At 38.1% G+C, this 14,526-nt stretch overlaps 1 protein-coding gene across 1 annotated transcript in view; it reads right to left on the bottom strand.

The window, feature by feature from the left end:
- Positions 1 to 14,526, bottom strand: part of UTRN (utrophin) — a 538,953-nt gene that overhangs the window by 389,373 nt on the left and 135,054 nt on the right. Inside the window, exons 9-14 of the mRNA XM_081531053.1 lie at positions 13,716 to 13,876; positions 9,756 to 9,959; positions 8,152 to 8,333; positions 7,126 to 7,276; positions 5,532 to 5,651; positions 3,184 to 3,285 (exon numbers count right to left, since the gene is read on the bottom strand). Of these exons, the coding sequence (XP_081387179.1) occupies positions 3,184 to 3,285; positions 5,532 to 5,651; positions 7,126 to 7,276; positions 8,152 to 8,333; positions 9,756 to 9,959; positions 13,716 to 13,876 (920 nt within the window). The remainder of the gene's footprint in view (positions 1 to 3,183; positions 3,286 to 5,531; positions 5,652 to 7,125; positions 7,277 to 8,151; positions 8,334 to 9,755; positions 9,960 to 13,715; positions 13,877 to 14,526) is intronic.

Here is a 14,526-nt window from a genome sequence, read left to right as displayed (position 1 = left end):
ATTTGGTAATTCAATCAAGTTCTAAAATCTCTCATTTTTATGTTACTAGAGTCTTTATCCACATCTGGGATAAGAATTTCAAACCCCTAAGCCTGAGGCATAAAAAACTCAGAAAGATATCTTTCTTTAAGATATAACCCTTCTCAGATTTGCAACTGATCAACCTAAAATTAACCCCAAACATGGAAAACTAAACCTAATTCTCAGGGAGGCTGATGGCTCTGAAAGGCTAAATCCAACTATCCAAGTCTCCAAAAGAATCACTTTATAGCTCTCTAGATGCAGAGGGAAGGTCAGAGATTTTCTTTTCTCAGTCCCTCTGTTAGGGAGGAAAGAGAGAGAAGTCAAGTTACATGGCTTGTAAACTGCAGGACCAGATCACAGACCCGCACCCCAAAGCCGATGGATTTTCCATGTATCTTGCAACCACACTAACGCTCCAGATTCACACTAACGCTCCAGATTCAATAGCAGTTATGATTAGAAGAGGAAGCCTGAGGCTATTCCAAAGCCAATATGAAAATCTTTAAACTTCATCAGCCAACGATGCATGTCTTTTAGACATAAGATATTTAGTAAAGAGATAAATTTGAAGGAGGGATGAAAAAAGTGGCTGCCTTGGTATAATTTTTTCCCAAAATGTAGTATTTATCACAGAAACCTTCTTCTATAGAGTTGAGGGGGGAAATTCGTGGTTCTATGTTTGGAATCAACTCTTTCTCAAGTTTGATTTATCAGTTTAATTAACAACCATTCTCTGCCTTTAAATTTCACCCAGAAAAGGACAAATATTAAGAAAATAATGTAAATATGAATTCTGTCCTCAATGTAGTGAGAGTTATCACATAAATACCTGTGGCACCAAATACAATGTGCAGACACCACAAAGAGACTGCTTCCAGTTTTGAAACAGTGCATGAGGGGGTGGGAGTTCATAAACGACTTCATGGTCCCTGGAAAAGCCCACTGGGATATCGGGAAAAATACGGTGGAATCTAGGTGACAGGGTCTGACCTCTTTTGGATTTAGTCTAGCTTCACTTGCTTATAGGGGGCAGTGTGCAAAGCCCTTGCACCTAACAGGATGGATTAGTGTTCCCAGAGGAGAGTCACTGTGCCCAGCACCTCAACTGGGCAGCCCGTGTGCAGAAGTGCTGTGTGGGATGCCTCAGTCCAAGATGGTGGCAACAAGTATAGAGGGGCTGCACCTGGCACTGTGATCTGGAGCCACAAGAACTCTGCCCCCTCCGGCCAACAGGAACCCTCTAAATCAACCCCACCAATGACTGACTGCCAGGGAGAGCACTGACTAGAGCACAAGCTCACTCCTTCCATTCTTTCATCAAAGAATAAAATTCTCCTTTGCTTCTGAACCAGACAGTTTCATTCCATGGGCTCGAATCTCACTAGGCAAGAGGGCTCTTGTAGGAACCAGACTCAAAAGAGTTGGTAACAGGTGGGGAGAACTTAAGAATAGATAGGCAACAAGACATGTCAAGGCAGATGCCACACTTAAACAAAAACACAGGGACTAGAAAACTAGTTCGCTCTTTCAAAAAAAACAAAAACAACACAAAGACAAAACCCATAAGGAATCTACGATGGACCATGCATTGAGAATACAGCTCTACTCCTGTGGCCGTGACCGTCTCGGAATGAGCTACAAAACAGGAATTCAGGATTTGAACACTGAGTACGTGAAAGGACAGAGGGAAAGTCTGGAAAGGTAGGTTAAAGTCGATCACAGAATATCCTGCTGCCCACACTTGCCTCATGCTGGAGAAATTCTGAACTAATTCTCAGAGCCCATTTCTAACTATCTTAAAGCCTCTGCAACTAAGTAAACAATAATCCCTTGAAAGACTGTTTAATTCAGACACAGTTGATTGGTCTTATTTTCTGTAACAACAAATTATCAATTAAGTACCGATGTTGGCTTCGTTTCTACATTTTAACAAGATTCCTCCTTCCATATCACTAACAGAAGGCCATTCAAAGGTCAGTTTTAAATCTAACATAATAAATGGCCAAAATCCTAGCCACTCTCTATTTTTAAATATTTTTAATCACCAAATTTTGATTCTTTCTGAATTTTAAATTATTTTACTTAGAAGAAGAGTAACACAATGGTTCCCTAGCAATCAGTCTCCTTACAATCATTAATGAAGTTAAATTTCAATTATTCTATGTGACTATTTGGCCTGAAGAAAAGTAAATTTAAATCTTTGTAAAGCAAAATGTAAATATTTCAGAAATCAGAATCAGGTCTATCATGAGATTCTTAAGAGGAAAATTCTGGTCAAAGATTGAGGGCAGGTGGCAGTAACTTACAATTTACATGGGGACAAATTTTGCAACCTGCTTTTCAAGAGTTTTCTCTGCCACCATATTTAGTAAATCACAAAACAGCATACATTTGTTTTTATCCCATGAAAACAATATAGCTGCTTTTTGTGGATGGAAATAAAAGGCATTTAAAAGAATCATAGTGGACCCTGGGATGTGGGAACAGAGCATCTGTTTATTTTCTACACCACAACTCTTTGGCATTTTGAAGAAAAGTCTTGCTTATTTGTATTCTGTTTTGATGGTTGCTTTTCTGGAAGGATGGAGATGGGCAAAAGGCCACCAATCAGACTGAAAACTTTAAGTGGCAGCTTTGCACCAAAGGTTCATTTTCTATGTTAATCCTTGTTGGAAAAAAATTAGCTACATGTTCAATCATCAGTGTTGCTAAATAATATTTTTCTTGTTAATTTCAGCAGTTATTCTGATTAAAAATCATAGGTTTAAAGTTCACAAAGTACTGAGTGGATTCATTTTCATTATGTACTGAGCACAAACCATACGCTAGGCTGTGTGGCTACAAGTTCAAATACATTATCCAACACAAGTGCAATGAAAATTATGTCAAGTAAATCCTAAAATTAGCATATCTAAAAACTAATCTAACTAATGAACAAGATCAAATTGTCATTACAATGGAGCTAATTTATAATGCAATCTCTATGAAGAAACTGCATAATAAAATGGACAGAAGTCTGACTTTTAACATAATAAATAATGATTTATAAATTTTCCTTCTGAAGAAAGGAAATATAAGTGATTTATTCAAATGCAATAATTAACGATGATGGCTTTCTTTTTACCACCTATTTTGCCCATTATGGATACAGCTTCATACCTGTTCTTCCAATAATTCCTGCCACAAAATGTTGATTTCATGTAACCTATTCCAACGTTCTTCAGTCCATCGGCACACAGCTGTCCAGCGTTCACCGAGTTTCTACAAAAGGAAAAACCGATCCTTTGTCAACAAAGCCTTAAGAGATAGTTATCACAATCCTTAAAGAAATTCTTGACATCCATTGTTCTTTATTACAGAGTAGTAATTACGAAAGGAGAAGGCAATGGCACCCCACTCCAGTACTCTTGCCTGGAAAATCCCATGGACGGAGGAGCCTGGTAGGCTACAGTCCATGGGTCGCTAAGAGTCAGACACGACTGAGCGACTTCACTTTCACTTTTCCCTTTCATGCACTGGAGAAGGAAATGGCAACCCACTCCAGTATTCTTGCCTGGAGAATCCCAGGGACGGCAGAGACTGGTGGGCTGCTGTCTATGGGGTTTTATAGAGTCAGACACGACTGAAGTGACTTAGCAGCAGCAGCAGCAGCAGTAATTATGAAAAATATTATGAAAGTTGCTCTAAAAAACACAGATGAATTCTATAAAATTATAAATAAGACAAACTAATTTCCATAGACTTTAACTATTTCACATTACACAGCTAGAATATGGCACAACTTGAACTCTATCTTGTAACTTTTGACTCCAAACTCCAGCTCTTTTCTATTGTGGTTTTTATATGAGAATTTGACAGCTTCATATATACCTTCAAAATACAGCAAACATATATACTTTCAAGGCTTCCATTTTTTCCAGCTATAGTTATCTTTAAGACAAAATTCAGTGCATGGCTTATTTCTTAACCATTTTTACATGCCAAGACAATCTTCATCGGTAGTACCAAAAATTATGAAAAAAAAGTTTTTAACATAAAAACTGTTTTGATTTGTTCTGTTCATATTGCATGATCCACAGAAAATTCCACCAAACAGCAACAGAATATTATAAGTATTAGCCAGACTAAATAAATTTGATACATTTAAAAAATCAATCTTCATGATGACTTTCCCAACTAATTACTTTATTACCACTTTATAAATAATGATTAACAAATTCTAAGTTTTATTTCTTCATTACTTACCGATGAAAATAATTGCAAGAATTATTTAATGCATATTATCTTATTTCAATTTTTATTATCAAAATAGGCTTTGTATAGTGCAAAAGTAGAGAACGTAGAGCCAAAAGACAGGTCTCTTGTCTCTGCATGAAAACTCATTGCCTATTTAAACCTCAGGGCCTCCACTCAACCACTATGAATATCCTCACTGTTAAATAGACAAGACATGAATGCCTACCTCTAAGATTACTGTAAAAACTAAACACTGTTGCAGCAAAATCTCAAAACTACTGCCCAGTTTTAAATGTTGCAAAAGAAAAAGAATTTCATATGATAATTTATAGTTACTAAAACTCATCAACTGAAAGTTACTGAAATCATCACCTGGAAACATTATATCAGGTAATCCAAGTTCAAATAAAATACAGTTGACCCTTGAACAATTGGGCGGGTCCACTCATACTTCGATTTTTTTCAATAAATACATAGGAAAAAATTTTGGAGATTTGTGACAATTTGAAATGAAGATGACCCACACAGCCTAGAAACATCAAAAAAATTAAGAAAAAGTTAAGCATTCAGGAATGCATAAAATATCTGTAGACATGTATATAAGATACAAAATATGTGCTAATGGACTGTTTGTTACCAGCACAGCTTCCAGTCAACAATAGGCTATTGCTAGTTAAGTTTTGGGGAAGTAAAAAGTTATACTAGGATTTTCAACTTCTTGAGAGGTCAGTGCCCCAAACCCCACGTGTTTAAGGGTCAACTGTACCAAAAACTCTCTTTGTAAAGACTTGTAAACATACACTATAGTCACTGAGCAAAAAAGAAGCAAGTTGTCGGGGTTCCCAAAACTGATGTTGATATTTACACATTTATCTACTAAAAAAACAGGGATATTAAATCCTACATGACTGAAATTCTCAAACTTGACATTTTTTTACGTATTTACTGGGCCCCGCTCCCAGTGAGGCCCAGAAATATGCATTTTAACAAATTTGTCAAGTGATTCTGAGCAAGAAGTCTGTGGATCATTTGTTGGGATCAGCTCTTGAGCTTCAAAATCTTGTTCATATGCCCAAAGGCTGAAGTAAATGAATGATACCTTGGTTCTCCTATAAACCCCCATGCTGTGGAACCCCAGCTGGGAAGTACAACCTAAAGAAGTTGGTTTTACTAACCTAAATTAACAGGCTGAACATGAAGAATAGCAACAATGTGTGACTGGGGCTCAGACCCCAGGTGCCTTAGCACTATCCTACTTTATAAGTCCTTACCTGTAATTGATCTTCCAAAATAGCTGTAGCACTCTCGCCACTGTTTTCATCAACAATCACCACCATGTGAGTCAGGGAATTCACTTTCACTTGTTCAGCCTCAAGATCATTCTGCAAACTCTAGAGAAAAAATTCAGATAAACCATTATGTCTACTCTTTCCCATTTACATATTTAAAATCTACTCAGTTGTCAATAGTAATTAAGGACACTTAATGAGGCATCCTGTTTAAATTTCCAACCATTAGCCTAAGTGTTCTCCTAAGGAAACAAACCCATTATACATCTTTACATTTCATTATGAACCAAAGCAATTTGAAAATGCAGTGTTATAACAGACTGCAAATGTGATGTCATCACTTTTATTATTTTTATTCCAAGTTTTGGCTGAAAGAATAAGAGAAAAGGTGTCACATAATCAAGTTGAGTGCATACAGTAGGAATTAAGAATATAGAAGCATTATATCAAAAAATTTCCAAATTTAAATACACAGAGTCAGAGATCATTTTATCTAGTACAACAATGTATAAAGCGACCTAAGTCAAATGTGATTTGATAGTCAGAAGCTGTTCTGATTTGTAACCCAGGAAAGCAACTAGGGTATACGGACAATTTTCTTCCCACCTCTTCCATGGGAAGAGAATGCCAGGTCACAAGACATATGTATACAGTTAATTTATTCAAATACTACCAATAGTGTTGTCAAATGCCTTGAGTTTTTGTGTTTAATGTATCCTTAAAGCTTTATTTACCCATTATCTAGATATTTCATTGAGAAATAAAATTCTTTGAACACTTTGCAGATAAGCTATTTTACTCTACCTTTCCTTGACTATGAAAAGTTATCTCCTAAATTTGTGGCCTCCCTCATAGCTAAGTTGGTAAAGAATCCACCTGCAATGCAGGAGACCCCAGTTGCATTCCTGGGTTGGGAAGATCCCCTGGAGAAGGGATAGGCTACCCACTGCAGTATTCTTGAACTTCCCTTGTGGCTCAGCTGGTAAAGAATCTGTCTGCAATGCAGGAGACCTGGGTTCGAACTCTGGGTTGGGAAGATCCACTGGAGAAGGAAAAGTCTACCCACTCCAGTATTCTGGCCTGGAGAATTTCATGAAATGTACAGTCCATGGGGTTGCAAAGACTCAGACACAACTGAGCGACTTTCACTTTTCAAACCACTCACAAAACTCGTGAATCCTCACCTAGGAAAAGAAGCAATAGCTTTCCTGGAAGGATTATGAACAGATCCATCTGAGGGTTTCCTTGTTTCCCAACACATTGCATTCATGCAATGGACTAGGGTTCTTAACCACTCATGAGTCCAAAAAAAAAAAAAACCTTGAGAATCTTATGAACACTATGTACTTTCATAACAAACCTGTACATACCCATATAAAATTTGACCTGCGCTTTCATCCCTGGTTTAGAAAACCCATATCCCTACGCACTCCACCCTGCAAGCTACTGAACACAAGAGCACACTGAAGGAGTGTCCCAGCTCTGCGCTAACGATAGACGCCATCAGCCCCTGAGAATTCTAAGTGCTGCTTTTTCATATTTGATAAGGTATAAAAGAAATATGAGCCAGATTTACTTTATGATCTTCTAGCAGCTTTTGCAGGGATTTTAAGTCATCGTCCAGGGGGCAAGTTTCCATCTTTTGAATGCGTTCTTCCGTGAGCGTTAACCAGGTGGACAGCTGCTGTAGCTGTTTCCTCTGGAGTTCCATGAGGACATCGTGCAGCCTGTCCAAGGGGAGCAAAGCGTTATCCCCACTCCTTCTTCCCTTTGCAAAGGCAAACACACACTCCAGGCATCAAGGAAATGGGGCAGGGAACATACTCTTGTCTAACCTTTTAAAGCAACATTTAGTCTTTAAATATAGAAACCAGCAAAAAAATTATTTTCTTCCTAAATGGAGTCAATTAAATGCACTCCAAGAATGCAAATAACAGCACCCTCTATTTGGATCAGAATCATTGTTTCTTTAATCAGGAATTCCTGCCTATTAAATAGGTGGAAATTGCAATGGAATATTTTGCTTCTTAACATACAATACAAGAAATAAAGGGAACTGTGGGGGAAAACTACTATTAAAAAATGTTACAAAATGGAATTCTAGATAAATATAACATAGCCCTATCTTCATGTCAGAGTTGATGGTTAGCCAGTTTTAATACTGCAAAGTCTACATACAATGTCTTTGCCCTTTCTTTGCTGATTTCTGTATGGCTACTTTTACCTTTTCATTTGGTTAACATATCAAAGGGGAAATAAATATCATAAAAATTCCAGCAATGCTACATACAGAAAAGAGTCAAAATTTGACAAGGCAAGTTCTCTGGTCATCTTGTTCCCACATACATGTAGACTTTTACTTGTGTTAAAGTGGGCAACAGGGACTTTCAGTGGTTAAGACTTCACCTTCTAATGCAAAAGGTAAGGGTTCAATCCCTGCTCAGGGAACTAAGATCCCACAAACCTTGTGGACAGAAAACCAGAACACAAACAACAGAAGCAATATTGTAACAAACTCAATAAAGACTTTTTTTTTTAATTTTTAAAAGAAAACAACTGGGCACCATCTTGCAGCAGTGTTTATTCCTGGGCTTCCACTCACCGGGACTGTCTGTCCATACTTTCGACTCTAAGCGCCTCCCATCTGGCATTCAGCAGGGACATTTGTTCCTGAATCTCAAACTCCTCTTCATCTGTCAGAGTTCCTTGTGTTATCAGTTGGTTTCCTGCCTGCAACACGTTCCCCACACTGCTCTGGTGAGCTGTCAGCTCCATCATAAAAGCCTGGGAAGGTACATCATTATGATCTATGAGCTGCTCATTGAAGAAAAGCAAATCTTAATAAATTGTTAATGCCCAAATATCAATGCTGTGGGGGAAAAAAAAGTAACCATGCAGACTTCAAATAAAGAAGACTTTGATCCAATCTTTTTTTAAGCTCTGAATATAGGAAATAAGCAGCTGACCTAAGGAAAAAGATAAGATCAAAGAGGACCATGTTACATCTGATAACACCAGCTATTTTTATGTCAATGCTGATTATGCTACTGATAGATCATGAACATGGAACTATGAGAAGATATAATAAATAAAACACCATGCTCGCCCAAAAGGACTTGCTTAAAGAAAATGACCATTTGTATTATTTTTAAACCAAAACAGCAAATAAGACCTGTCAATGAACATAACACCAAAAAACTATTTAATCAAAAGAATGCTTCACATAACCCAATCACTACAATGCAATATATTCTTGAAATGGTAGGAAATTTTTATTATATAAAAGTATACAAGAATACTGGATACAAGTTTGCTTAATCATATAACAAATAAAAATAACCACTTCCTAGGGAGCATTCAAAATTTAAAGACTTGATGTACTGATTAGCCATTTTATGTCTTAACTATAATAATACACTTCCAAAACGAGCAGTACTAAAGCGTTGATTTTTGTCAGTGGCTCCACTGAATCTACAAATTATGTAAGATCAAAATCAAAAATTTAATTCCAACGTACAGTTAATCACCCACGCCAATTTTAAAATGAAGCCCTATTTTAAAATCTTAAGTCCTCAAAAAAAAAAGTGTAAAGCAGAGACATTACTTTGCCAACAAAGGTCCACTTAGTCAAAGTTATGGTTTTTCCAGTAATCATGTATAAACGTGAGAGTTGTACTATAAAGAAAGCTGAGTGCTGAAGAATTGATGCTTTTGAACTGTGGTGCTGGAGAAAACTCTTGAGTCTCCGTTGGACTGCAAGGAGATCCAACCAATTCATCCTAAAGGAAATTAGTCCTGAACATTTACTGGAAGGACTGATGCTGAAGCTAAAGCTCCAATACTTTGGCCACCTGATGCAAAGAACTGACTTATTTGAAAAGACTGATGCTGGAAAAGACTGAAGGCAGGAGGAGAAGGGGACAACAGAGGATGAGATGGTTGGATGGCATCACCGACTCAATGGCCATGAGTTTGACCAAGCTCCAGGAGTTGGTGATGGACAGGGAGGCCTTGTGTGCTGCAGGCCATGGGGTCACAAAGAGTCGGACACAACTGAGTGACTGAACTGAACTGAAGTCCTCAAATAATGCCTTGAAATTTCTGTGGGGCAGAATTCAGTAAACAATAAACATCAGGGAACATCTCCTGATTAAGACACAGGCACCATGGCACATATCTCCTGCTCATCGGCTACAGACTACTTACTTCATGGGTTGCAAACTGGTCTTTGACTTCTTCCACATCATCAGAAATGTCATCCTGCTCCTGAAAAGTGTCCTCGGCAGAAAGCAACCAGGTCAGCACTTCCTCCAGTGCTATCTGATAGCTGTCTAGATCCATGTCAACCTCCGTGACAGTGCTGGGGGTTTCAGCTCGGGGACTCTCTTGCTCCTCCTCTGGTGCTGAGCTCTATAAAAACAAATCCAAGAAAACCCATGCGCATCATGAAGACCAGAAGGCACACTGGATGGAGACTCAAGGTAAACACCTCTGTGTCTTAAGGCGTCCGTTGGATGCTCAGGAGCTGGGTGAGTGATGCTGTGAACTAGTCAGAAAGCATTTATTCATGCCAGGATGGCAAAGAGTACAAAAGCTGTATCACTCACAGATTCTATACTCAGACATACTCTAATATAGCTGTTGTTGTTCAGTCGCTCAGTCCTGTCCAACTCTTTGCAACCCCATGGACTGAAGCACACCAGGCTTCCCTGTCCTTCACTATCTCCCAGAGTATATAGTTGGGAAGAGACAAATAACCCACATGAATCACTTCTGAACAAAAATAAAAAGGCTCTTAACAAAGTTATAAATTCCATGGGTCTAACAAGGGATGCTATTTGAATTCATCAAGGGATAGAACAGGAAGTTTCACAGAGGATCTGGAACATGCTGGGTCTTGAAAGGGTAGATGTCATTTAAAGAGAGCAATTAGAACCCTTGTTAAATTGCTTTTCCTGAATAGCATTTTAGCATTGCATTTTAGACACTAAAAGACAGCCAGACATATACAGGCTATTGTACAAGTGATATTTTTCTGAGGCAGTAGCCCTCTAGTTTACTAGCTGTTTTTGTTTTTTTTTTAAGAGCCTGTGGAATAAGTTATTCCATGCTCCTTCTAAGCAATGGAGTATTTTCCTATATACTTCAGAACTGTACGACCAAACTAACCACCTATCTCATTCACTAGTTCCCTTCCAGAGCAAAGTTCTTTAAAATTTGCCTACAGCCTATCTCTACCTTTTCACCTCTCATCCACAATTTTCATGTACCTGAAACATTCAAAAATGTATAGAAAACAACATAAGAAAAGCTCATGTATTTAACAACTACGTTTGTTAACACTCCCTTTCATGCTGATCAGGTATTGGTCCCTACCACACACCTGGAAAGTATTTTGCCACTGTTACCAATAACCTTCTCAATGACAAATCCATTCTTCTAGTCATCTTTAGGATGATCATGTAATGAACACAAAACCAAAACATTTTGTACAATCACAGTGCTAGAACAACATCCATAAACCAGAACTGTTTAAAGCAAAGCCAGAAGTCTGGTCACCTTCTGTTCCTTCAGGTCTCAGTGGCATTCGATACAGCTGACCTGTCCCCACCCTCTCGAAGTTCTCCTTTTCCTGCTTTAATAACATCACCTTGGTTTTTCTCCTAGTTCAAAAGCATTTGCCAACATGTAAGTAATGAAGCTCTGCAAAATTAAGTCCCAGGCCATTTTTAATTCTCTTTATGTACTTTGCCTGCATGGCTTCATTCATTGCTATTAGATTTCAAGAACCATCTATTAATATATACTATTACCTTAATATTTCTCGTCCCAAACTCCTATGTCCCACCTTCCTTAACATCTCCACTTCAATTTTTCATAGGCATATCAAACCTTGTCAATATTTAAACCCTTCATTTTTTCTCCCAAACCTCTTCGGGCTTCCCATTTCAGTAAACGGCTTCTCTGTGCACTTACCTAACTCCTCCAGCTAAAAACCAGGGGGCCAGACACGGTTCCTCTTTTTCTTTCCCCTCCCACATTTAATATGGATAAGCAATTCCTACCTTCAAAATTTATCTCAAACCCATCCAGGCCTTTCCATCTTCACAACTGTCATTTGACCTCAGGACTACAACAGCCTGATCACCAGGGTCTTCAGTTCCCTGTTACTATCCAAACTTCTACCTCCACCATCCACTGCTCACAGAGCAGCCGGAATGATGTTTGGAAAATGCAATTATATCCTAAGACTTCCCTGCTTAAAATCTTTCACTGCTTCCTCAATGCTCTTAAGATACAATTGAAAATTCTTAACATAGTTTATAAAAATACTGTGACAGCAAGAAACAGAGTGAGTGAGTGTGTGTGTGTAGGGCCGGATTTCAATTAGGTTAATCAGGGAAGTCGTCTCTGAAAAAGTTCCATTGAAAATGGGGAAAGATGGGAAGCTTGCCATGCAAACAGTGGGTGGAGGAGCATTTCATGGAGATCAGCCCACAGGTACAAGAATCTAGGGGAAGGAGAGGAGAAGTCCACCACAACTGAAGTGCACTGGCCTGAGATGAGTTGGGGCAGTGGGCTGGGCCTTGCAAACCACAAGAGGAGATGAGGTCTTTAATAAGTATGAGAGCTGGAACAGAAAGTAAACACACCCCAAAGGAAGAATCCAAATGGACCCAGTAAATGACATGCCGGAGTTAAAAACAATGAATCGGTGAGTCCACAGATGAAACACTGGACAATTCAGAGAGAGATGATGCCAAAGAGAGAGAAGGAAAAATGAGTTAAGTTCTGGACCTAAAACTCTGAAACTGGAAAGCCAGAATAATCCTGGAGATCATTTAGTATCAAACCTTCATATTCTAATGAAGATATCTGAGAACTAGGAAAGTTAGTGACCAGCTAAAAGTTATTAAGATAGGCACTAGGATCTATGAGGTGGAAAATGGAAGGCATTATCTAAATGCAAGTGTTCAGAAGGTATTCATTCAAATACAAGAGGAGATTTTTGACTGAGAGATCAACTTAAAGAGAAATTCAGGAATTATTTACTGATAATGCTCTAAGCACATATATCTGTATAAAGAGAAAGAGAGGAAGACTGGCTATTAGTGTTCACGGAAAAGTAGAAGATAGCTGCTGCTGCTGCTAAGTCGCTTCAGTTGTGTCCGACTCTGTGCGACCCCATAGATGGCAGCCCACCAGGCTCTGCCGTCCCTGGGATTCTCCAGGCAAGAATACTGGAGTGGGTTGCCATTTCCTTCTCCAGTGCATGAAAGGGAAAAGTGAAAGTGAAGTCGCTCAGTCGCGTCCGACTCTTAGCGACCCCATGCGCTGTAGCCTACCAGGCTCCTCCATCCATGGTCAAAGAGTAGATGATTACAACTTGATCACATCATATTTCTTCTGTTAACTTAATTCAACTTCTAAGGCATTAATGAAAGCATGCAAATGAAGAGTTTAATGTCAATATACTGTTCTTTTTTTATTATTCAGTTATACATATACATGTATCTGGGCTTCCTTGGTAACTCAGACAGTAAAAGAAGCCACCTGCAATGCAGGAAATCTGGGTTCAATCCCTAGGTCGGGAATACCCCCTTGAGAAGGGAATGGGAACCTACTCCAGTATTCTTGCCTGGAGAATCCGTGGACAGAGGAGCCTGGTGGGCTCCAGTCTATGGGGTCATTAAGAGTCAGACATGTCTGAGTGACTAACACACACACATATACACATACACACATATTTATAGTCTTTCTAAAATTCTTTTTGCAGTTAGATTGTTACTGAATATTGAGCAGAATTCCCTGTGCTAGACAGTAGGTTTAAATGTAGCAGTGTGTACATGTCAATCCCAAACTCCCTAATACATTGGCTCTTAATCAAACAGCATGTTATGCAAAAGCATGATTATCCTAGGCCCTAACTCCAGCCTTGTTATATGGAACATATTTTTTCCCTTTTAAAAAGTAAAATCAGTAAAGTTGTGGTTTTCCATTACAAGCACATGATGGTGACAGCATGCTAACTGATAAACTGAAGCTCTGATGCTGAGAAATCAAGATCTTCTCAGTCAAGAAAAAAATCCTCAGAACTATCTTACCTAGTACCTTATAAACAACAAATATGGCAAGTCAAATATATTAGTAAAAATTTACCTGTACCTGTATGTTAATTTCTCCTTCTTCACATTCTTTCTTATATTTTCTTGGAAGTGTTTCTACCTCACGGATGGCATCTATAGTGACTTGCTGAGGTAGCACTTCAAACAAAGACGTTAAATACATAATTATGGATTTCTTGTCAGGAAGCTGAACAGCAACATCTAAAAGTGAAAGAAAATAAGAACCAGCTTAAATTAGATGTCCAAAGATGTGAATTGCTCAATATTAGATATAAAATAACTGTCTTAGTGCCCATAAACAATATTAGTATACTATCTTTGCAATACCACAGCTTGGTAAATGTCTATTTCATATAACATATGAAACACAGGTAAAGATGATTACCTACATATTTTTGTGCAATATCCCATTTCTTAAAAATCTTCCCTAAAAGTTTCCCCCACAAGGCTAAAAGATAAGCTATCATTTAAGGTAATATTACAGATTTCATTCATGTTATGAAAATAAGTCTAGACTTCAGTCTTGCAACATTTGTAAGTAAAGTTTTCACATCATATATAAGACGCTCGTTCATACAAAAAACACATTTTAATGAAATGAACCAAGCACTAAATTGTCTAATAATTTTGTTTTCCTAAAACATTAAGTCTTATGCTGGTATTTATTAACTATTCTCCAGTGATGTAATTAAATTTCCTCCTGAAGGATCCTAGAAATTGTTAAGCACAAAAGTATTATGTCTATAATAAAAAGTCTTGCACCATATTTCAAAAGGAAAAACACTTCCTTAACTCTCACAATTCTTTCTACAAAGAGAGAACACCAACAAACAAACAAACAAAAAAATACT

Source organism: Giraffa tippelskirchi, chromosome 9 (assembly GCF_054371585.1).
Source record: "Giraffa tippelskirchi isolate mGirTip1 chromosome 9, T2T-mGirTip1v1.2.pri, whole genome shotgun sequence".
NCBI lineage: Eukaryota > Metazoa > Chordata > Mammalia > Artiodactyla > Giraffidae > Giraffa > Giraffa tippelskirchi.
This window is presented reverse-complemented; position numbering and strand designations above follow the sequence as displayed.